The sequence below is a fragment of the Dipodomys ordii genome, unplaced genomic scaffold (assembly GCF_000151885.1).
Source record: "Dipodomys ordii isolate 6190 unplaced genomic scaffold, Dord_2.0 Scaffold7, whole genome shotgun sequence".
Lineage (NCBI taxonomy): Eukaryota > Metazoa > Chordata > Mammalia > Rodentia > Heteromyidae > Dipodomys > Dipodomys ordii.
In genome coordinates this window covers 12,760,039-12,782,305 of record NW_012267223.1, presented here as the reverse complement: position 1 = coordinate 12,782,305, position 22,267 = coordinate 12,760,039, and the positions used below count along the sequence as shown (strand labels likewise).

Below are 22,267 nucleotides of genomic sequence, written 5' to 3'. Positions count from 1 at the left end.
CGTCCTCTGGGGGCGGGGACGAGGAGGGCAGCGAGGCCCGGGGTGCCCCCTTCTGCGCCCTAACTTTTCCCCCCCGTGCGCGCGCAGCGGCCGGCGGGGCGGACCGGAGCGCGTCCCACCCAAGGTCGCCCAGCCCCACTCGCGTTTACTTTTCAAAGGTCGTGTGTACCCAGTCTGCGTCCCCGAGAGGCGGCGGCGGGGCGGGCTGTGGGCAGGGCCCCGGGGCTCTCCCCCGACACCCTGTGCCCGCCGGACCCTCTTTCCTGTAGGGCTGCGGGATTGGAGTTGGACGGGTCGCTTCTGGAAGGCACCCCTAACTTCGGGTCCCCGCTGAGTCGTCCCCGGGTTGGCCGGGTGGCGGTGGCACATCCGAGCTTGTGTCCCGGCCCTTGGAGTTCTGGGCGGCGAACTCGGTGGGGAGAATTCAGCGGGCTGAGCCGGGAGGATGGGCTGGGAAACGATCGGGACTCTAAGAACCCCGTTAGGACCCCCAGGGCCGTGACTCGGGGGTCTCCTGGGATATTAGCATTTGTAGCGCGCCCCCTGGAGCGCGTCTCGAGAGGTGGGGCCTTGGAGCCCCCCCCCGTTGCCTACTGATTTCACCCCTAAGGGTGCCAGAGGTCACGTGTCCCGCACCCCGGGACGTCCAGGGGTTAGTAGAGGTTAAAATGTGCTTGGGGGGAGGCTTAACTGGGGTCCGACGCCTCAGGGCCGAGTTTCCCGGAGTTCAGCTATTTTGCGCCCTGGGGGACGCCTCCTGCCTGGCGTTTCAAGTCCTGGGTGAATGAGGGAAGATGCCGATGATAGTGGGACCCTGGGTCTCCGGGAAGCCGTGGGCATTGCAGGAACCTTCCAAGCCCCGGGAGTGGCTTAGGGGGACCGAGAGCCTTTCCTCCCCGCCCCTGGGATTGTGGTTAACACGAACCCGGTGGACTTCGCCCCAGGTGCCGGCCAAGGCCTCTCAAATCCTATGGGGTAGGTTGTATGTGCAGGGCAATTAGTAAGGTTAAACTGCCTGTCTTTTCCCCTACTGAAGTGCAGACTGCTTGGTGTTTAAATTTAATTCCTGTAGTGAAATCTGGGCTGCTGGACCTGATGCAACCATGCCTGTTAGTTGGGTTGCAACCCCACTCCTTCCACCTCCCCGTGTGGCAATTACCGAGTCAGGAACTGGAACGCCATTCACCAAAAAGGATTACTTCTGACAATACCTTACATGTCCGTTTATCTCTAAGTCTTTTCCAAATTAGTACTTTTAAAACTCTATTTAGAAAGCAAAGCTTGGGCTCTTAGCACCACCCAGCCACTCAGCTCTTAAAGATGCAGAGCATCTTTGAAACGAAGAGGGCTGAATGAACTGATATTTATCTCATTCCTCTTTTCTTGGCATTCAGATGGTTCACCTGCTTATTGTTTGACTTTCTGAACCTTGGAATCAAGTGATCTTGGGAGCTTTTTTTTTTTTTTCAGTGTTTCTTCTTTACCCTTTAACAATTTGTTGTTGTTGGTGGTGGTGATGAGACTTGAACTCAGGGTCTGGGTGCTGTCCCTGAACTTTTTCACTCAAGGCTAGCACTCTACCACTTTGAGACACAGTGTCACTTGCGGGTTTTCTGGGTGTTAATTGAAGATAAAAGTCTCAGACTTTTTTGCCCAGGCTTGCTTCAAACCTGGATCTTCTCATCTCACTCAGCCTCCTGAGTAGCTAGGATTACAGGCATGAGCCACAGGCGCCCGGCTCTTACTAGTTTTAAGCTTTTGAAATAAGGCTCTGGGTTAGAGGAGTTTTATCTAAGAGGCCTATATATCACTAAAGTTTGTCTATTTCTGAATTAAGTAGACTATTGTCTTGCAGGTAATTGTTTCTGTGCTGGTAACTGGTCCTGCCCAGTAAGTGAGACTAGCCTGGAGGATTTGTCAAGGTATAGTCTAGTCCCTTGTTGGACTCTGTCACATCCCAGCAGAAAATGCATTCACACTTGTCTGCTGCTGGGTGACAGCAGAGATAGATCTAAGAACCTGTTGTAAGTAGCCTGCTCAGGTGCTGCAGTTGATGTGCCTTCAGTGTAAGGTTGCTGAGCATCAGTGTTTTAAAGCATTTGTCTGGCTGTCTAGTAACCCAGATTATACTGGGCTTGGGGCCCAGACTGGTCATAGCCATAGTTGTAGCCTCCAGTGTTCCCTTTCTCTTCCTAAGGAAGGAAGGATGGAGATCATTTAATTATATGTAAGACTTGGGACTGTGCCTGATAGGTGCTGCTTATGCATTGTCTTTTTTTTTCCTCCCTGCCTTAGGAATCCCTGAGTCTGACTTTTAAGTTTCTTTCATTTCAATCACTTGAGTGATTTGAGGTGTTTTGGTTTTTGTTTGTTTGTTTTGTTTTTAATGGCTGGGGCTTGAACTCAGGCCTGGGCATTGTCCTTGAGCTCTTTTGCTCAAGGCTAGGGCTCTACCACTTTGAGCCACAGTGCCACTTCTGATTTTTGACTGGTGGCTGGCTTTGAACCTCAGTCCTCAGATCTCAGCCTCCTGAGTAGCTAAGAATATAGGTGTAAGCCACCAGCACCTGGCTGATTTGCATTTTATAAAGAGTACCATTCTTGGTGTTGGGGATTTAGTTCAGTGGAAGAGCACTTGCCTGGTAAGTGCAAGGTCTTGAGTTTGATCCTCAGCTCTTCCAAAAAAAAAAAAAAGAGTACTATTCTCCCTTAGCTTCTGACTTAGTGTCTAAGTTGGAAAGAAACGGGAGACAAGTTGGTATCCCCATTTTGCCTGGGTCAACATGTCTTGATTATGTGGGCATTTTAGGTTATATGTGCTTAGAGAGTGGGCAGTGGAGGGGGGTCTAGGCAGGCCTATTGAACCTAGTTAGCTCATAGGAGGAGAGTTGGTAACCATTAGAGAGTTCAGATTATGTTCCTGGGGCTTACAAGGAGGCATGTGTTTGGGCTACTGTTCAGAGCAGTGCAGATCAAGAACATTTTCATCATGCTAGAAATTCGTTGGACAGTGCTGCTCTAGAATACTTACTTATTTTTGCTCAACTCCACAAAGTGTCATTACTATAGCTTGTAATCTCCATAAAGCATTACACATTGGTTGCCTTCATCAAATATTTTAAGAAGCAAGCTCTGGTCTCCAGTTGGGAAGAGTGTTATCAATTATGAAACAGTGTTAGAGAGGCTTGGGGACACAGCAAAAAGCTAGTCAGTTTGATTTGAGAGCCTGTTTATCACTACAAAGGTCTTTTTCTGGCTCTCCAAGTCTGTGCGCATTGTTCTGGGTCTACAAATGTCAAATGTCACCAGATCTGCTTCTTGATGACTTCTTACAGGACCTACACTAGCCAGGATGCAGTTTCATCTGCTCCTGCAGTCTGTGTTAGGAGGTGCACGGGAGAATAGGTGGCCTGCTGCTCCTGAGATGGGTGTGGGTAAGCCTGGGTTGCTCAGCAGCCTTCAATAGGTGTACTGCATTCAGCCCTGGGTTATGCATTTTGACACATGGTGTGAGACCTTTCTTCCCTGACCAGGTGTAGCCTGTGTTCAACAAGTTATCCAGAACCTTTCAGTGTTTTAGGATTATTTTTTTTCCAGTTTATTAAAATGAGATCTTGTTCTGTTATCCTTGAACTCAGACCTAGGTGATTCTTGTGTATGTTCTTACACACATTTGAAAGTTTTAGCAATTTGTTTCATTTATTTATTTATTTATTTTTATTTATTAATTTTTTGTTGCTCATGGGGCTTGAACTCTGGGCCCAGCACTGCCCTTCAGCTCTTCAGCTCAAGACGAGCACTCTACCACTTGAGCTACAGCGCCATTTCCGGTTTTATTGGAGATAAGAGTTTCATGGACTTTCCTGCCTGGACTAGCTTTGAACCATGATCCTCAGATCTCAGCCTCCTGAGTAGGATTACAGGCATGAGCCACCAATGCCTGGCTGATTTGTTTTAGTATAACAAAATTAAAGTAGGGAGAAATGGAGAAGAGAGAAACATTTCCTGTTTGTCCTTCAGGATGTGGGAGGTAAAGATAGAATGAACCCTGGGGGTTTTTAATCCTCTCAACACCTCTGGTGGTTCCTGGTTTGAACTAAGGGGTTGGTAAACTGATTTCTGGACTCTGGGAAGGTTGTCTTCCCCCCCCCCCTTCTTCTCTCTCTCTCTCTTTCTTTTTCTCTCCCTTTCCCTTCCCCCTCCCTCTCCCCCTCCCCCTCCTCTCCTCTCCTCTCCCTTCTGGTCCTAGGGCTTGAACTCTGGGCCTGAGTACTGCCCCTAGGCTTCTTTTAAGCCACAGTGCCACTTTCCATCTTTTCTGGGATTAATTGGAGATAAGAGTCTCATAGACTTTCCTCCCCCAGGCTGGCTTGGAACCATGATTCTCAGATCTCAGACTCCTGAATAGCTAGGATTAGAGTTGTGAGACACCAGTGCCTGGCTGGCTGGTTCTCCCTTTTCATCAAGAAAGAAACCTTGGGGCTGGGAAGGTGGCTCAGTGGTAGAACGCTTGCCTTGCATGCATGAGACCCTGGGTTCGATTCCTCAGCACCACATAAGCAGAAAAAAAAGAAGCTGGAAGTGGTGCTGTGGCTCAAGTGGTGGAGTGCTAGCCTTGAGCTGAAGAGCTGAGGGACAGCGCCCAGGCCCAGAGTTCAGGCCCCATGACTGGACCCTCCACCCAAAAAAAAGAAAAAAGAAAGAAAGAAACCTGGATTCATTAAAAGATTAACAGTGTATCTCACAGACTAACCAGGTTGAGTTTTGAGTCATTTTCGCCTCATTACAACCTGTTAGGTTATTCTTACCCCATTTTACAGGAAATGCATTCCTGATCTTTTGGATCTAGGACCTTGGTTGTGCAAGCACTTAACCACTGTGCTACATCCCTATATCCTATTCTTATTTTTGGTCGGTCGTGGGGCTTGAACTCTGGGCTTGGGCGCTGTCCTTGCGCTCTTCAGCTCAAGGTGATCAAGCATTCTACGGCGTGAGCCACAGTGCTACTTCCAGTTTTCTTGTGATTTATTGGAGATAAGAATGTCATGGACTTTCCTGCCCAGGCTAGTTTTGAACCAAGTTGCTCAGATCTCAGCCTCCTGAGTAGCTAGGATTACAGGCGTGAGCCACCTATGCCCAGCTCGGGTATCCTATTCTTGTTTTTTTTTTTTTAATAAGTTTTTTTTATTGTGAAAATACCGTACAAAGGGGTTACAATTGCATGAGCAAGGTAATAAGTGTATTTCTTATCAAGGATTGTTGCCTCCTTTGTTTTTCCCCTATCATCCCTGCCCTCCCATCTTCACAACTACACTGCCCCCCCTCCCAAGTTGTAAAGTTTCGTTTTTCAACATAGCATTTTGTACATCTCGTTGTTGCAATGGGTCCACCTATATCCCTATTTAAACAACTTGTTTTTTCCCTTCCCTTCCCCAAATTATACCAACATCAAATACAGTGAATACGGGTTATACCGTGGGGGAGGGACATATAAAGCAATGAAACAATCACCTGATAAATATGTTAGAAACAATAGCAAGAAAGAAACCCTGTGTCCTTATCTTGGGGTTCATTTCGCCTAACATCTCATCTTACCTTTTCTGCTTGTCTCAGACATATATCAAAACAGCTTGGTACTGGCACAAGAACAGACCTTGGGACCAATGGAATAGAATTGAAAACCTAGAAATGAACCCACAGATCTATAGTCATCTAATATTTGATAAGGGAGCTAAAAATACAGTATGGAAGAAAGACAGCCTCTTCAGTAAATGGTGCTGGCAAAATTGGTTAACTACTTGTAGAAAACTAAAGCTAGATCCTTGTATATCACCCTGCACCAGAATCAACTCCAAATGGATCAAAGACCTCGGAGTCAAAGCAGACACCCTGTAAACATTACAGGATGGAATAGGAGAAACCCTAGGTCTCCTTGGCACAGGCCGAAATTTTCTTAATAGGGTATCCTATTCTTTAATCTTCCCGAAGCCCTATTATCACCTGGGAGATGCATCTTTCATTTGCAAGTAACAACTATGAATAAAAAGAATTCTCCTAGACTCTTGCTGAACCTTGGGTCTGGAAACACCATGAGGATTGAGCAGGTTGACCTTGAAGTCACTCATTCCTCAGCTAATAATAACTTTACTAGTGGCCAGTCAGACCTCACAAGGAGGTCATGAGACCATCCCCGGCCCTTGACAGGCTGTTACCCAGGAGTAGCCTGGTCCTTGTTGGAGGAGGCAGCCAGATGGGTTCAAGCACAGCTTTCAGGCCCTCTTCTCTCTCTCCAGCTTTGGCCTGGATGTCTTAGTGAAGACCAGAGGTGGCAGCCGCTGAAGGACCCTCTGTCCTCTGTGTCTCCTCCTTGCTGTTCCTACAGAGCGGCGGCTCCTACCTCTCCTGCTGCCTTGGAGGGGACCAGCCCTGGCATGTGCTCTCAGCTGGCTCAGAGAAAAGGCAGTGCTAAGAATGACCTCTGGGCTTTCTCTGACTTTGGTGTGGCCCACTCCACTAAGCATATGCTGCAGCTATTTTTAACAGGTGGCATCCTTTAGGAGAGCCATGTGCTTGCGGTTGCAGTGTCACTGCCGTTGCCACCTAACCAGGGTTGGAGGAGAATAAAGCCACCCTAGAAACTCCACAGAGCGGGGTGGCTGCTTAAGAGGTTTCCAGGGCCAGGGCCCAACCCTGCCTCTTGGTCCCCGTAGGCATGTGACTGAGGAATTCAGTGATCTAGGGAGCTGGGGCCAGGTGCTGCCCTGGAGACTCAAACCACAGAAACCCACTTTCACATGAAGTTGTCCAGTCTAGGGGCTGGCCACTAAATGGACACAAACCTCTCAACACCATGGACTGTCCTGGCCGCTGGTGTCCTTTGGTTTAAACCAAAATACAAACCCAGGAGGAGGCAAAGCAACAGCCTCTAGTAAGAGTTCTTTCCTGGGAAGCCACCAGGGCGGAAGAGGGATGAAAAAGTGTGACAAATAAGTTTGCCTGTTCCCCACACTATCCTTTTCTTTTTTGGTTCCTCCTTACTTCTAGCTTAGAGCTGCCAGCTCCAGCCCATCTATCTGCTTCTGATTAAGAACACTTCAAGCCATATAAGGCCCTCTGTTGCCTATGGGTTGGCTGTAGAGCGGGGTTGTTTTTGCAAAGTCTGGTTGAAATAAGTGGCAAGGGCTTACGTATGGGGCTGCGGGTGTACAAACGTGCCCGCTTTTAGGGGCGGGCTGTTGAATTGCGGCACATCTGTTGAGGGGTGGGGATGGAGGAAGGGTCCTGCAGTGGTATGCCAGGTTGACACATAGTGTGCCAGCAAGCATTTGCTGGGAACTTGAAGTGAGCCTGTTTACACACACAACATACCTGTCCTATTCCTGGACAAGGGTATCCCGTTTCTGGAATATTTTCCTGAAAGCAGCTTCAAGTCTGAAAGCCCCTGAAGGAAGTTTGTTAAACTAGCTTCTTTTCTTTGGGTCATGGGTCCAGATCTTCCTTAAGCTGTGCTTCTGTGGGGGTCTCCACGCAGCCATTTCTCTGGCCACAGCATGCTGATACCACCTTGGCCTTCCCTGTTTTTTCTGTCTGTTGAGTCAGCCAAGCCTGTTCCAAGTTTATTCATGCCTTAGGACTTTGGCACATGTTCTCCCTGCCTGGAACTTTCTTCTCCCTCATACTTTTCTCCCTGCCCACCCCCCCTCAGATCCTGGCATGGCTCCTCACTGTTGGCTCTAATGCCATGTCTTCCAAGAGGCCTTCCCTCACCGTTCTGCCTCAAGCTTCCTCTCTCAAATCCTCCCTGCAGCCTTTCTCCTCCAAACAGTAGTACACTGCAGATTGTTCGCATCCTCTCGCTGCACTTCCACGTGCACGGGAATGTACTTAATCCATTACATGCAAGGATGCTGAGGGCTCTGCACTCTGTCAGCCAATCAGAGAGCCTGCAGATGTGTTAAGTTGCTGAATCTTCTCCGCACTATCTGAAAGTTGAGTCCCTGCCTTCCCTTTGTCTTTGCTTCTTGAGAGCTTTTCCCTTGTGTCCCTGGTGGAACCTGGTTCATAAAGTATTGGCCGTCTCTTCCTTCCCCTCTTTTCCTTTCTTCCTGTGTGCTTGCAACAGTCCTGGGGCTTGAACTCAGGGCCTGAATACTGTTGCTGAGCTTTTCTGCTCAAGGCTAGCATTATACCACTTGGATCCACAGCGCCACTTCTGTTTTTCTGGAAGTTAATTGGAGATAAGAATCTCTAAGACTGGGCTGGGAAGGTGGCTCAGTGGTAGAGTGCTTGCCTTGCATGCATGAGGCCCTGGGTTCAATTCCTCAGCACCACATAAGCACAAAAAGCTAGAAGTGGTGCTATGGCTCAAGTGGTAGAGCGCTAGCCTTGAGCTGAAGAGCTGAGGGACAGTGCCCAGGCCTAGAGTTCAGGCACCATGACTGGCAAAAAAAAAAAAAAAAGAATCTCTAAGACTTTCAGGCCCTGGCTGACCTTGAAGTACAATCCTCAGATCTCAACCTCCTGAGTATCTAGGATTACTGGTGTGAGCCACCAGTGCTTGGCTTGATGGTTATTTTTGGAGATAGTCTCTCAAACTTTTCTTTTGCCCTAGCTGGCCCTCATATCATTACCTTTCTGGCTCAGTCTTCTAAGTAGCTAGGGCTAGAGATATGAACCACTGGTACCTAGCTTTCCATGCCACATTTACCTTTTACTAGATGTCTATGCTAGCTTTCGTTTTAGACCATCTGGCTTATTTTCTTGCTATGGGAGCTCTCTCTCTCTCTTTGCTTATTCGTATACTTCTTTCTTCTCCCATCCAGTATAGAAGTAGCACAAGTTGTTAGTCATAGTATATATTATTAACATTTATGGCTACAAACTTATTTTCCATATTTTGTCTCTTTTTCTGCTCTTTACTGTTTAATTCTGCTCCGCCCCTTACCCTCTCCCCCCACAGAGTCTGACCTTGACTACCCACATAGCTCATACTGACCCTTCTGGAGTGCTGGGATTATAGATATGCACTACTACACCCAGCACTCATTTCCTTTGTTCACTTTTCTCTGTACCTCACTGGTCCCTTGACTTTCCCTGGAGCCTCCACCATTGCTGTAGAACTCATGCCATTCATTGATGGAGAACTCTTCTCATGTGCTTAAACATCTCAGGTCCCCTCAAGAGTTCCATGTTGCTTTTATGTTGCATCCATTCCGCTCGCTCTGCTTCTTCCTCCTGGGGACTTCTCTTCTTCTTTTTTTTTTTTTTTGTTGGTCGTGGGGCCTGAACTCTGGCCTGGGCCGCTGTCCTTGTGCTCTTCAGCTCTACCACGTGAGCCACAGCGCCCCTTCCTGTTTGCTGGTGGTTAAGTATCACAGACTTTCCTGCCCGGGCTGGCTTTAAACTGTGATCCTCAGATCTCAGCCTCCTGAGTAGTTAGGATTACAGGCATGAGCCACTGATGCCCTGCAATTTCCTCTATTGAGTTGGCATCTGATGATGCTCTTTCCTTTCTTGTCTTGTCCTTCTCTTACCTTTGTGTCTTGGTGGAATACACATCCTGTGGTAGCTTGCTGAGAAAGTGTGTGTGTGTGTGTGTGTGTGTGTGTGTGTGTGTGTGATGGTGACCATCAAGGAGCCCATACTGTGTAGGAAGGCAGAGAACATCATTGGGGGTGGGGAGCACTCACAAGATTGGTGGAAAGTACACAAAAAAAGCTGACCAGTAGATCTCTTTCTGGCTCTTCCAGGCCAGCAGAAAGAACTAGACTTACCTTTTGGACATTGTAAAGGAGAAGGGATCTGGAAGTAGTTATTAAATGGGTGCTAGCATTCAGCCTAATATCCTTATACCTAGCCCCAGGATATTAGAACATCCTTCTCTGGGGAATTGGGACCTTGGTTCTTGTTATCTCTTAGGCCAAGCATTCAGTTGGTCAATGGCAGAGGGCAGTATAACAAGCTCACTGGACAAGAGATCATTGTTTTCACCCCAAAGCAGTGAAAGAGTCAGTGTGCCTTGAGGGTAACATCTTGACTTTTATTTCTGTGCCAAATGCTTGATACTTAGTGCTGTGGATATTTATTTGCTTTGGGAGGCCTTTATGTGAATTCTGGGTTGATGGTCTGTTTGGGAAATCAGGGTCTTCTGCCCACTGGTGGTGATGATGTGGAAGGCCTTTTCCCACATACACCAACAGTCTTTTTCTATTGTTTTGGTGGTGATCCTGTGCCACACTACCACTTGAGCCATGCCTCTATCCCTTTTTTGCTCTGATTGGTTTGTTTGTTTTTGGTGCTGAACCTGGTGCTTAAACTCAGGGCTAGTGCTCTACCACAGCTTCACTTCTGGCTTTTTGGTTGTTAATTAGAAATAAGAATCTTAGGGACTTTTCCTGCTGGGGATGGCTTCAAACCATGATCTGGGCCTTCTGAGTAGCTGAGATTACAAGTATGAGCCACTGGCACCTATTCTCTAGTTAGTTTTGAAGTAGGCTTTTGCTTTTTGCCTGAGTAAGCCTGAACCACAATAATTATGCCTCTAGTGTGCTGGGATAAGTGTGTACCACCACACCCAGCCATTAGTTGAGATAGGGTCTTGCTTTTTGTCTAGACTGGCCTTGAACTGGAATCTTCTCAGTCTCTGCCTCCTAAGTATCTGGAATTACATGCATGAGCCACTATGCCTGTCCCTGACATCATATCTTTTCTGATTTCGCCAGAAATAATCCATCTTTTTGTTTTTTTCTTTTTGGGGGGGTCCGGTCGTGGGGCCTGAACTCTGGGCCTGGGCACTGACCCTCAGCTCTTCAGCTCAAGGCTAGCGCCACTTCCGGCTTTTTTCTTTTTGCTTATGTGGTGCTGAGGAATCGAACCCAGGGCCTCAGGCATGCAAGGCAAGCGCTCTACCACTGAGCCACCTTCCCAGCCCATAATCCATCCTTAATAGTTCTTACTGTACTTATGTTAGATTACTGCTCTGTCCTGTGTGGTATATTCTGTGGTCTTGTGCTGGAACTCTTACTTTACCAGGAGTGTTTTCCTACATCTGTGTTGTTACCATCCTCAGAAGCCTGATAGAATTCACTTGTAAAGCCAGGTGGTTGCCAGGAGCTTAAGATGAGGGGGTCAGGGTTAACTGTATGTCTCTTCAAAGTCTTAACCTCCAGGGGAGTCCATTGGGAAAACCTTGGTAGGCTGTTTCACCCATCAGCTGAGAAGAAAGGATTTTACTCTATGTTTGTTTTGCTACCAGTTTTCCAAGCTATGAGATTGATTGACTGGTTGATTTTCTTTTTTAATTTTTATTTTTTGTGCTACTGGGTTTTTTTTTTGGGGGGGTCCAGTTGTGGGGCCTGAACTCTGGGCCTGGGCGCTGTCCCTCAGCTCTTCAGCTCAAGGCTAGAGTTCTACCACTTGAGCCACAGCGCCACTTCCGGTTTTTTTCATTTTTGCTTATGTGGTACTGAGGAATGGAACCCAGGGCCTCAGGCATACAAGGCAAGCACTCTACCACTGAGCCATCTTCCCAGCCCACTACTGGGGTTTTAACTCAGGTCTTCATGCTTGCTAGAGCAATGACCTGGTCTTTTAAGTTATTTTTCAGGTGGGTTTTTATGCTTTTTCCTTTTTTAAATCAGAGCTAACCTCAGACTTTGATCCTCCTGTCTATACCTCCTAGGTAGCTGGGATTACAGGCATCAGCCAGCCATCATGCCTGGCCTTTAGTTTATAATTGGACTAGGAAAGGAAGAGACCATTTCCAGAGCTGGAAATTTTGCCTTCTTGCTTTTAGATGGAGCTCTTGCTTCTGGATTCTGATTTCCATTTTGTTTGACCAGAGGCTTCACCTAGCAGGTTCTTCATCTAGATGTTGGTTGAACCTTGGCCCTCCTTTAAAGTACCTCAGAATGGGTTCCATGATGTCCTGACCCTGGTCTACCAGAAGGGCAGAGCTACCCAAGGACACACCTGTCCAGCTGTACTGGCCGTGGGGCCATCACAATGGAGGGTGTGGGAGTAGCCCTGGGCAGGCCCTCTGGCCCCACTGTGAGCTAACATGGAATCCTGAGGGTACTCTTTTGAGTCAGCCTGCTTAGTTTCCCAAGGATGAAGGGAGCACAGGGGCAGGGCCGAGACCACCACACGTGAGACATGGCTCCCCGACTGTGATTCCTGGCCCAGCCATGCTGCTGTGGGAGAGTGGCCCAGGCTCACCATCGCCCCCACCCTCTGTGGCAGGACTGCACACTGCCATCAAGGTAGGTGCTGGCCTGGTAGCTTTGGTCAGTCCCTCAAGGTCTTGGGCCTTCGGGGAACACCTTCTAAACCTCTTTCCAATAGGCAGTCACCAGCTAGCTGCGTGTGTCAGTTCAAATTAAGTTCGAGGTTCAGTTCAAGTGCTCAGTAACCCCCATGACGAAGTGGCCGCTAGCATTGGACAGCATTCGTCCCTTGGGATTGCCCCACCTCTGGTGACCTGCTCCACTTTGACCAGGTTGCAACTGTGCCACTCCGTATGGTTCCCAATGCCTTGATTGATGGGAAAGGCCACAGTCCTCACGGTCTGGCTCCACCAGCTCTTGAGCTTTTGTGCTGCTCTGGGACCCTCTTCCCCTCCCAGCCTTCAAGGTATTAGAACCTTAATGTCCTTTTTCTTGCCCCACCCACCGCAGGCTAAGGAAATCTTGAGCTCTGCTCTCGGCCTCCTTTCCAGCTGGGCAGCTTGTGGGGCAGAGGGTGTGAGGATGAGTGTGAGCGACTGAGATGGAGTTCTCCACTTAGGCTGTGAACTTCTGGTGGACAGAAGCTGCTGTTAGTAGCAGCTTAAACAGATTCGACTAAAGGAGAATTAACTGATGAGGGATTGATTAGGAAAATGCTTCCTATATAAACTAAGAAGTACTTTTGAAAGTTGGTCAAGGAACTTTTGGCTGTGTTCAGTTCTCTGCCAAACTCCCACCCAAGGCAGGGCAGGGAATGAGAAGCTGCTGCTGTTCTGAGCACGGGCTAGAGGGGGCAGGGGCAGGCTTCCAATTCTGATTCCCAGTCTTGGGAAAGGGGAGGAGCCTTTTTCTGGACCTTGCTGGACTGAACTCCAGATGTGGTATCTTTGGCATGCACTTTTGCTCCTGGTGGACACTGGGATAATGGGAAAATGTTTGATTCTAGTCAAGACAATATGTGCATGCTTCTGTAGAACACAAAATAGATGTGATTCTGCTGACCAGGCCCAAAGCTCAGAGTGGACTTGGGCTCTGCCTGGGCTGTTTTTTTGCTTGGTTTTGTTTTGAAATTTTATTTTCTTGTAAAGATGCTGTACAGAGAGGGGTTATAGTTACATGAGTAAGGCAACAAGTACATTTCTTGTCAGGCATTGTTTTTCTCCCACTATCTCTGGGCTGTTGTTTTTATATCAGCTTTTCTGTTAATTCCATGCAGCTCTTTTTGTACAGTAACTGCATCCAAATTGGCTTTTTTCGGTGGGAACCATGTGGGGTTTTTTTTTTTGTACCATTCCTAGGAATGGTTGTTTTGTAGACTTGGGGTTACCCATCTGACATCTGGGTTGGCAGAGCCTATTGCTTCTCCCCAAAGTTCTGAGAATCTGCAGGTGTACTCTCCAGAGAAGGAAGGATCCTTTTTTAACTCGGTGTGAGCAGATGAGTGCAAAGGCCCTGTGGCTGTGCACGTTCCCATCTCCGTGTGACTGCCTGGCAGTGGGCCAAGCAAGCGGCTCTTCCCCCAGCAAATGGACCTGCTAAAAATAAAAATAAGCAGGCAGTCGGTTAATTCCAACAGATTCAAAATAGCAAATGGCCTCCCCACCAGCCCGAGGGTGGGGCTCTGTCCCCTCCCTGGGGGAGGCTTTTCTCTGGCTGCAAGCCCTCTGCCTGTGATGATGAGGCTTTGGGGTGTGCAGTGCTCAGGCCGCCTAAATCTTGGAAGGTTCAGGTGGTTGTAAGGAAGGAGAAATAAGATAGATGTGCTTCATGTGCCGGTATGAAAACAGAACAGTAAAACCTGTTAAAAATTGTTCAGAAGAGAGAAAATCTTAGGAGGTTTTCCCAAGATCCTAAAGCAAAAATAAGCTGGGTACTAGTGACTCACATGTGTAATTCTAGCTACTCAGGAGACTGAGATCTGAGGATTGCAGTTGGAAGCCAGTCCGGGCAGAAAAGCCTGAGACTCTTTATCTCCAGTTAACTATCAAAAAACTGTGGTGCAAGTGGTAGAATGCTAGCCATGAGCACAAAAATTCAGGAACCAGTGCTCAAGCCTTGAGTTCAAGGCCCAGGACTGGCACAATACTTATGACATGGAAACAGCCCGGATGTTCCACAGTAGATGAATGAGTCCAAAAAATGTGCTACCTGTACACAAATGGAATTTTACACAGCCATTAGAAAGAATCAAATAATGTGGTTTTTCAGGGGGAAAACAAGGTAGAACTAGAACAAATCATGAGGTTAAGCAAAGCTGAGAGACAAACGGTGCATGTTCTTTCTGATATGAGGAAATTAGACTAAAATACACTCGGTTATGATAAGTTATACAGGGTTCTAGATATTTACACATAGTAGGACCAAAAGAGGATACTCCTTGGAGAAAAACACAAAGACTTAATGCCTTTGTGCCTCTTTATATAAAATAATATGCACATATGGAAACAAACTCCAAGATTTGGAAACAAGAGATCTCTTTTCTTTTTGAAAAACTTTGTAATTAAAAATGTTTTGATTATTTTGCCTTTTCTTTATGTATGATGTATATTTTCAGGAGGGTGCGGATTACAGAGCTCAGTGGGAAAAAGGGTGAAAAAGTGCAGCAATGGAGCTCACTGGACACCCATGAAAGTGAACTATACAACTCTTGGGTGGAGACAGGAGGGAGGGAATGGGAGAGAATGAGGAAACAGAAGACACTGTATGAAGGAAATGTACTCATTACCTGACTCAAGTAGTTGTAATCCCTCTGTATATTACCTTTATTTTTATTTTTGTCAGTCATGGGGCTTGAACTCTGGGCCTGGGCACTGTCCCTGAGCTCTTCAGCTCAAGGTGAGCACTCTACCACTTGAGCCACAGTGCCACTCCTGTTTTCTGGTGGTTACTTGGACATAAGTGTCACAGACTTTCCTGCCCAGGCTGGCTTTGAACCACGATCCTCAGATCTCAGCTTCCTGAGTAGCTGGGATTACAGGTGTGAGCCACTGGCGCCTGGCTTGTATACTACCTTTATAATAACAATAAATTATTTTTTTAAAAGTTACTCAGAACAAGGACTGTATCTCATAAAATCTGACAGAGAGAAAGTAACAGCCTTGTGAGTGTGTGTGTGTGTGTGAGTGTCCTGGGGCTTGAACTCAGGGCCTGGGCGCTATCCCTGAGCTCTTTTTCTCAAGGCTAGCACTCTACCACTTTGAGCCAGTTTTTGAGTGGTTAGAGATAAGAGTCTCACAGAGATTTTTCTGCCCTAGCTGGCTTCAACTACAATCCTCAGATCTCAGCCTTCTGAGTGAGCCACTGGTTCCTGTCCATCTGCCACTTTTATAGGCCTACAAAATATAAATTGGGGAAAATAGACTTACAAACACCAACTACTGAGAAGTCTATTTGACTGATAGGAGACTGGCTAGTGAGGGAGTAGCCATTTTTTTCTCCCTCTTTTTTGTTTTTGTGGTACTCTTGAGTTTGCTAGGTAGTCACTCTATCACATGAATCACGACTCCAGTCCCCCTCCTCTTTTTGCTGGCTATTATTTTGTATATGTGGTGGTACTGTCACTTGACCTCAGGGCCCTATACTGTTGCTTTTTCACTCATAGCTAGTGCTCCTAACACTTGAACCACACCTCCAGTCCAGCATTTTGCTGGTTAATTGGAGATAAAGTCTAACAGACTTTATCACTCACTCTAAACCTAGATCTTCAGATCTCAGTTTCCTGAAGAGCTAGGATTACAGGTGCGATGGAATGTAGCAAACATTTCTGCTGGCCTTGATCTATTATTATTCTCCAGATCTCAGGCTCTTGAGTAGTTAGGATGACAGGTGCTAGCCACTACCACCCAATTTAGCCCTTTCCTTGACTGGTTGGAAGTAGATGCTGGTAGAAGGGCCTTAGTTACCACAATTGGGTGCCAGCTAGCACAGCAGTCCCCAGGTAGGCTTGCAACCAAGGCTGATACTGTTCTTGGTGGAGGCTGTCCCATCTGTAGTCATGCTACCCAAGTAGCAAGGAAAAGTAAACCCTGCCACACTTCTCTAGGGCCTTCATATGTCAGTACCTGTGTCTGAGGTCTGAGGAAAAGGCTTTATCTTAAGCCACTCCCTGTCTAGAAGGTAGTGGGTTGTTAGCTCTAGTCTAATGGAGGCTGGGGTCAATGGGCATTGTGAATGACTTGAGGTGGATCTTCTGGATTCTCATGTTAGCCGTGTTGGATATTCTAGGGTGCCTCTGTGTGTGTGTGTGTGTGTGTGTGTGTGTGTGCATGGGCACATGCTTGTATGCTTTGTTTTAACTCAGGGCCTTGTGCTTATTTATTAGTTAGGTACTCTACCACTTGAGTCACACTTCCAGCCTTTGGGCCATTTCTTATTTACCTTACAGACAGACAGACAGATAGATATAGAGGAGAAACATACATACATACACACAACACACTCACACATATGTAACACAAATATTGCTTGGCACTCTCCTTAGTGCAGTATAGCAATAGTGACAGATCTCTGGGGGAGGAATGGGTCTTCTTCCAGCTGATGTTCTTTTTCTTTACTTTTTTCCATTGAGACATTTTCCTGAGATCAGAGAATGGGTAGAGTTCTGTGGAAATTATAATTCTAAACTCTATTTGAAAGGGATTCCCCCGGTAGTAAGGTATTCTGATTTATGAACAAGTGAGAGTCTGGGCTGTGGCACCAGCTGTACTTTCCGTTGCCTGGTTTGTGCTGGGCAAGGTGCACTTTCCTGACAACAGGCTGAGGGCTTGCTGCTCTGAGACGTGCATTTCCCCTTTGTCCCAGCTCAGATTTTCTTTTAACTCTTATGTGAAAGACACTGAAATGAAACAACTACAAAGCAAATCTCCCTAATCTTCTGAGTATGTGGGAGATGTTAGAGAACAGTGATTCTCCAACTTGGCCCTGTGTTAGAATCACGTGGGGTTAAAACAAAAATTTCTTACCCATCAAAGATTCTGACTTAATTGGTCTGGATGCCACTTTAACCTTGGGCCTTTAAAAGTTTCTCAGCTGAGCATGGTGATACATTCCTATAATCCCAGTATTTGGGAGGATGAGGCAAAAGGAGTTCATGCCAGCCTCGTTTATACAGTGAGACTTAGTTTCAAAAGCTGGTAAGATAAAAACAAAAGCTTCTTCAGTGATAGTGTGGATCCAAGTCAAGAGAACCACTATTACAGAAGTTTTCTTTGTAGATAAGAAATCCCAAGAAATCTACCAAAAAACAACCTGAACTAATAAACTATCAAGGTTGAAGGGTACAAAATCTATGCATAAAAATCTCCCTACTTTGCCAACTGGATGGCTTGGTATGGGCCATCCAGTTTTTTGTTTGTTTGTTTAATGTACGTGGATCTAAATGTATACACAATGGTCAGTAACTTTTTGTGTGTGTGTCCTAGTCCTGGGGTTTAACCAGGACCCAGCCAGAGCATTGTCCCTGGGTTTCTTTGCTTAAGACTAGCACTCTACCTCTTTGAGCCACAGCTCCACTTTTGGCCTTTTGGTAGTTTTAGAGATAAGAGTCTCACAGACTTTCCTGCTCAGGCTGGTTTTGAACCTTGAGCCTCAGATCTCAGCCTTCTGAGTAGCTAGGATTATAAGTGTGAACTACCATGCCCTAATAACTAGGATTTATACTCAGGGCCTCATGCTTGCTAGGTAGGCCCTCTACCACTGAGCTATGCCTCCAGCCCCTTTTAATTTTGAAATAGAGGCTCTGCCTGAACATGCTGTGATCTGCCTATTTGAGTCTTCACTCTCATCTGGGATGGGAAGGTGTGGGATGACAGGTGTGTTGTACCACAACAAACTTTTCTCTGTTGAGAATGGAGTCTTAAAGAGTTTCTGTCCCAGCTGGCCTGCAACCACAATCCTCTCAACTTTAGCCTCCCACATAGTTGTAGATAAGATGAAGGTGCCCCACCATATTGGTTCAAGAAGTGGTCTTTGCGAGCTTTGTTGCCTGGGATGGTCCATGCTTGTAAGATTTTCAAGAGCTCTCTAAAAACATAGTATGAATTTCCCCTTAAGCCTGTATAATCATCTTCCCCGTGAATCCACAGACTGTAGGGTTCTTTTGTTTTGTTTTGTTTTGGTCCGGTCGTGGGGCCTGAACTCTGGGCCTGGGCGCTGCCCCTCAGCTCTTCAGCTCAAGGCTAGCACTCTACCACTTGAGCCACAGAGCCACTTCCAGCTTTTTCTGTTTATGTGGTGCTGAGCAATCTAACGCAGGGCCTCATGCATGCGAGGCAAGCACCACCACTGAGCCACCTTCCCAGCCCAGACTGTAGGATTCTAGGCTTAGTATAGAATGGAACCTTGATACTCATTGTGGTTGTTGGATGGAGTTGACCTTCAAGTATTCCATTCCAAACGAGGTAATATAGGAGGGAAAGCATCCAGCAAAATTGAATCTAAAGGCATTTTTGGCTTCACGTAGCATCATTGAATACATCCAGAGGGGTGAATGGAGTGACCCTCACCCTGGCCACTGCTTCACTCTGTGTTTTCCAACTTTATTGCTTCATTGTCAGATAGTAGCAGACTGATTTATCCTTAAAGATGGAGGTACTTTCTGTAGATGACCTCCTTGGTTCTCTCTCATCTTTATTACTTTGGGCAGATCTAATATGTAGCATTCCTTCTAACAACTCCCATATGGGGCTTGTTAAATGAAGCTCAAATTCAGTAGATCTGGGGTGGCTGAGGTGCTGGAGATAAACAATGTGTGCTTGGATTTCAGAAGCAAAGCATCTAGCAAGGCTACCTGTTTGAGTCTAAAGCCATTACTGGCTTCAGGTCATTGAATCTACCCAGAGGGTGGAGATGAAGTCACCCAACTGTTTTTGTTGTTGTTTGTGGGGCTTGGACTCAGGACTTGGGTGCTGTCCTTGAGCTCTTTTGCTCAAGGCGAGTGCTCTACCACTTTGAGCCACAGTGCTACTTCCGGATTTTAGGTGAATAAATTGGATGTAAGAGTCTCACAGACATTTCTGCCCGGGGCTGGCTTTGAACATGATCCTCTGATTTCAGCCTCCTGAGTAGCTAGGATTACAAGCATGAGTTATTGGCGCCCAGCTCAACTTCTTTTGAATATTGGAAGCAACCAGAGAACGCTGAAGTATTTATATTGTGGTCTGTGCATCAAATCTCTAGTCTATCTGAAGGTGTAACGTGCCATGTCAAGTGTGTATTACCTGGCTCTCATAACACCCTCCTTCCTTTTCCTCCCACTCTCCCAGGCATAACTACTTCACACCTCCAGGATGGCAATACACTTCCGCACACTCTTACCTTTGGCATTGCCTGGAATGTTGGTGATCCTTGGCTGGTGGTGGTTTTTCTCTCGGAAAAAAGAACAGATCAGCAGCAGTGACAAGTCAGCAGAGGCTGGTGCTGTAGCACGGAGGGCTAGCCCTGTCATCAAGAAACAACTTCCCATGGAAGAGTCCTCTCCTGGAGTTGTGATTGCACCCCACAGTGTCACACAGTCGCTGGAAAAGGAACAGTCCCCTGCAGGCATGCCTTCAGGGGAGCCCTCAGCCGTGCTGCGGATGCACGTGGTCTGTCGTAGGTCAGAAACCTCAAGTAGCCTTCCTAACACCATAGACACGAGATTGCAGCCAGGAACTCTCAGAGACGACAGTGCGAAGGTGGAACTCTCCCTGATGGGCGATGAAGTAAAACCTGTTCCTCCCGAGCATCCCTTCCCACCCCCAAAGGATGTACCATTTCCCCATGAAGCAGCTGACATGGGCAAGCAAGAGCCTGAGCTGGGAAAGGCTTCAGGGAATGGCTGGCCCAGCCAATCTATGGTTCCCGCAGAGAAGCGTGGTCCTGGAGAGAAGGCAAGAGAGACAGGTGGGGCTGAGGGGACTGGCGATGCAGCATGGGGAGAGAATGTGCATGAAGAAGGTCTCTTATCCCAGGAGCGTGTCCCAGAATTGGAGAGCAGTAAGGTCCTTGGCCTGGCTCCCTTGGGAGGTGGGGGAGAGAAGGGGAGCAGTGGCTTTCACCGAGCGGGCAGGCACTCGCAGAAGGAAGAGCGCGTAGTTGGAAAGACATTGAGCAATGTGGAGTCGGCTCACCCAGAGCTGGTGAAGGAGGAGACCCAGGTCACCCAGATCAGAAATGGCAAAGTCTGTGACAGAGAAGTAGGCAAAGAAGAGACGGTGGGTAAAAATGAGCAGATTGAAAAGGCTGCCTTCCAGATCATCTCCCAAGTGATCTTGGAAGCGACTGAAGAGGTGCTGGCTAGCACAGAAGGCAAGATGGCAGACCAGGTGCATCAAGCCTTCCCCATCCAAGCCCAAGGGCAGGAGGAAGAGAGCTGGGCCTCAGCCAGCCAGAAAACTCTCCTGGGGCAAGACGCCACAAAGCCTGCTACACCCACAGCAGGGACAGCCACCAGCCCGCTAGACACTTCCCTGGCCTCACCCACCTTGCTAGCAGAGGACCTGCTACCACCAAAGACCTATGTGAGCTGCCTGAGCAGCCCTCTCTCCAGCCCCACTAAGGAGGGGAAGCCAAAGAACTCCGCACACCACATCTCCCTGGCGGCCTGCCTACCACCAGCTACGCCCTCGGTAGAGTCAGTGGAGGAGACGAGCATCCTGGGAAGAGATGCCACGTGTGTCACCTGTATGTCGGGCAACACCCAGAGTGTTCCTTCTGTGGCCTCCTCTGGGCAGTGCTCAGATTCCCTCAGCCCTTCAGGGCTTGACGGCAGTTTCACAGAGAACAACTCGAGCCCCAGGGACAAGGCCATTAGCCCGCCACTGCCAGACAGTACTGGGCCCTTCAGCAATGGGGTGCTGAAGGGGGAGTTATCAGACTTGGGGGCTGAGGATGGATGGACCATGGACGCGGAAGGAGATCACTCGGGAGGTAGGAGGGCCTTGGGTGCTCGCTTGGAGAGTCAGGGGTCTCCCTTTACTCATTAGGGAAAGAGGGCTGGCCCACCTGCCCCTCCCTTCTGTACTTCCACAGCAAAGTGATGGTGCCTTCAGCTCTGTCCCAGCTGCCTGCAGATGTGGGTGTGGCAGAGAGCCTGAGAAATCAGGCTGCCCCAAGACACCAAAGCCTTGGGGGGGCTGTCCTTTGATTTCGCCAGCCAGGGAGCCTCCCCAGCCCATCAGAAGGAACCAGCTTAGAGTTGGCTCCCCGGGGCAGCCTCAGAGCCTCTTCTGTTGATGCTAACCTCTTACTGGGCTTTTCATGGAGAGGCCCTCCTTAGTTTTACCTCCCCCAGTGCTGGGGTGGGCAAGTGTTTCCTGATGGCTGACCTCCTTTCCTCATGTGCTTGTCCCGTGTCTTCACCTGCTCTCCTCCTCCAGAAGCTCTCCCAGGGTAAGTGCCCCATGGACGGCCACAGCTTTGAGCGCTGGCAGGAGGCTGAGCCGCCTTGGGTTGTTGCTGTCACCTCCTCCTCCGCAGAGCCTCAGCCATTTTCTCTCTGTGCAGCTGCAGCTCCACCCCGGGAGAGAGAGGGCACTTGGGTAACGAAGTGTCCACTGGGTTTTTCGAGTGCTGACCCCAGCGTAGACAGTTCAGCCTGCTAACTTACAGGTCAGCAGCTCCTGACCCTGCTTTTGCAGCTCCCCTGGGGTATTTTCATTGATCTCATGGAGGATGCCCTGACCTCTCCCCCGTAGCTCTCCGGAGTGTTGGTCCCGGAGCAAGTCCCTCGCACTTCAGCTCCATCGGGGAAGCTTCCTTGGGTGTTTTACTCCTTTCAACAACATCTGATGTGGAACACTGCATTTTGTCACCCTGAGATGCTGTTGGTTAAGACCGCTAATAGGTTTCACAACCTCTAAAAGAAAACAAATGCTGCCAGTCATGATGATGGAAGACCAGATACTGTAAGGTCTATCCTGACTAATGTCCAGGAACTTCATATGTTTTTAAAAAAGAATCCCATCTTCAGATGGGCGAAAAGAAAGTTTTGTGGTCTTTTTCTTCTTCTTTGCCTATTGCTTTTAACCTTAATTAACAAGCCCTTTAGCCTTGTCATGCCAACT

The 22,267-nt window shown here is 47.9% G+C and overlaps 1 protein-coding gene across 1 annotated transcript in view; it reads left to right on the top strand.

The window, feature by feature from the left end:
• Positions 1 to 22,267, top strand: part of Akap1 (A kinase (PRKA) anchor protein 1) — a 34,836-nt gene that overhangs the window by 691 nt on the left and 11,878 nt on the right. The window contains exon 2 of the mRNA XM_013038050.1: positions 19,487 to 21,131. Within this exon, the coding sequence (XP_012893504.1) occupies positions 19,511 to 21,131 (1,621 nt within the window). The 5' untranslated portion in view covers positions 19,487 to 19,510. The remainder of the gene's footprint in view (positions 1 to 19,486; positions 21,132 to 22,267) is intronic.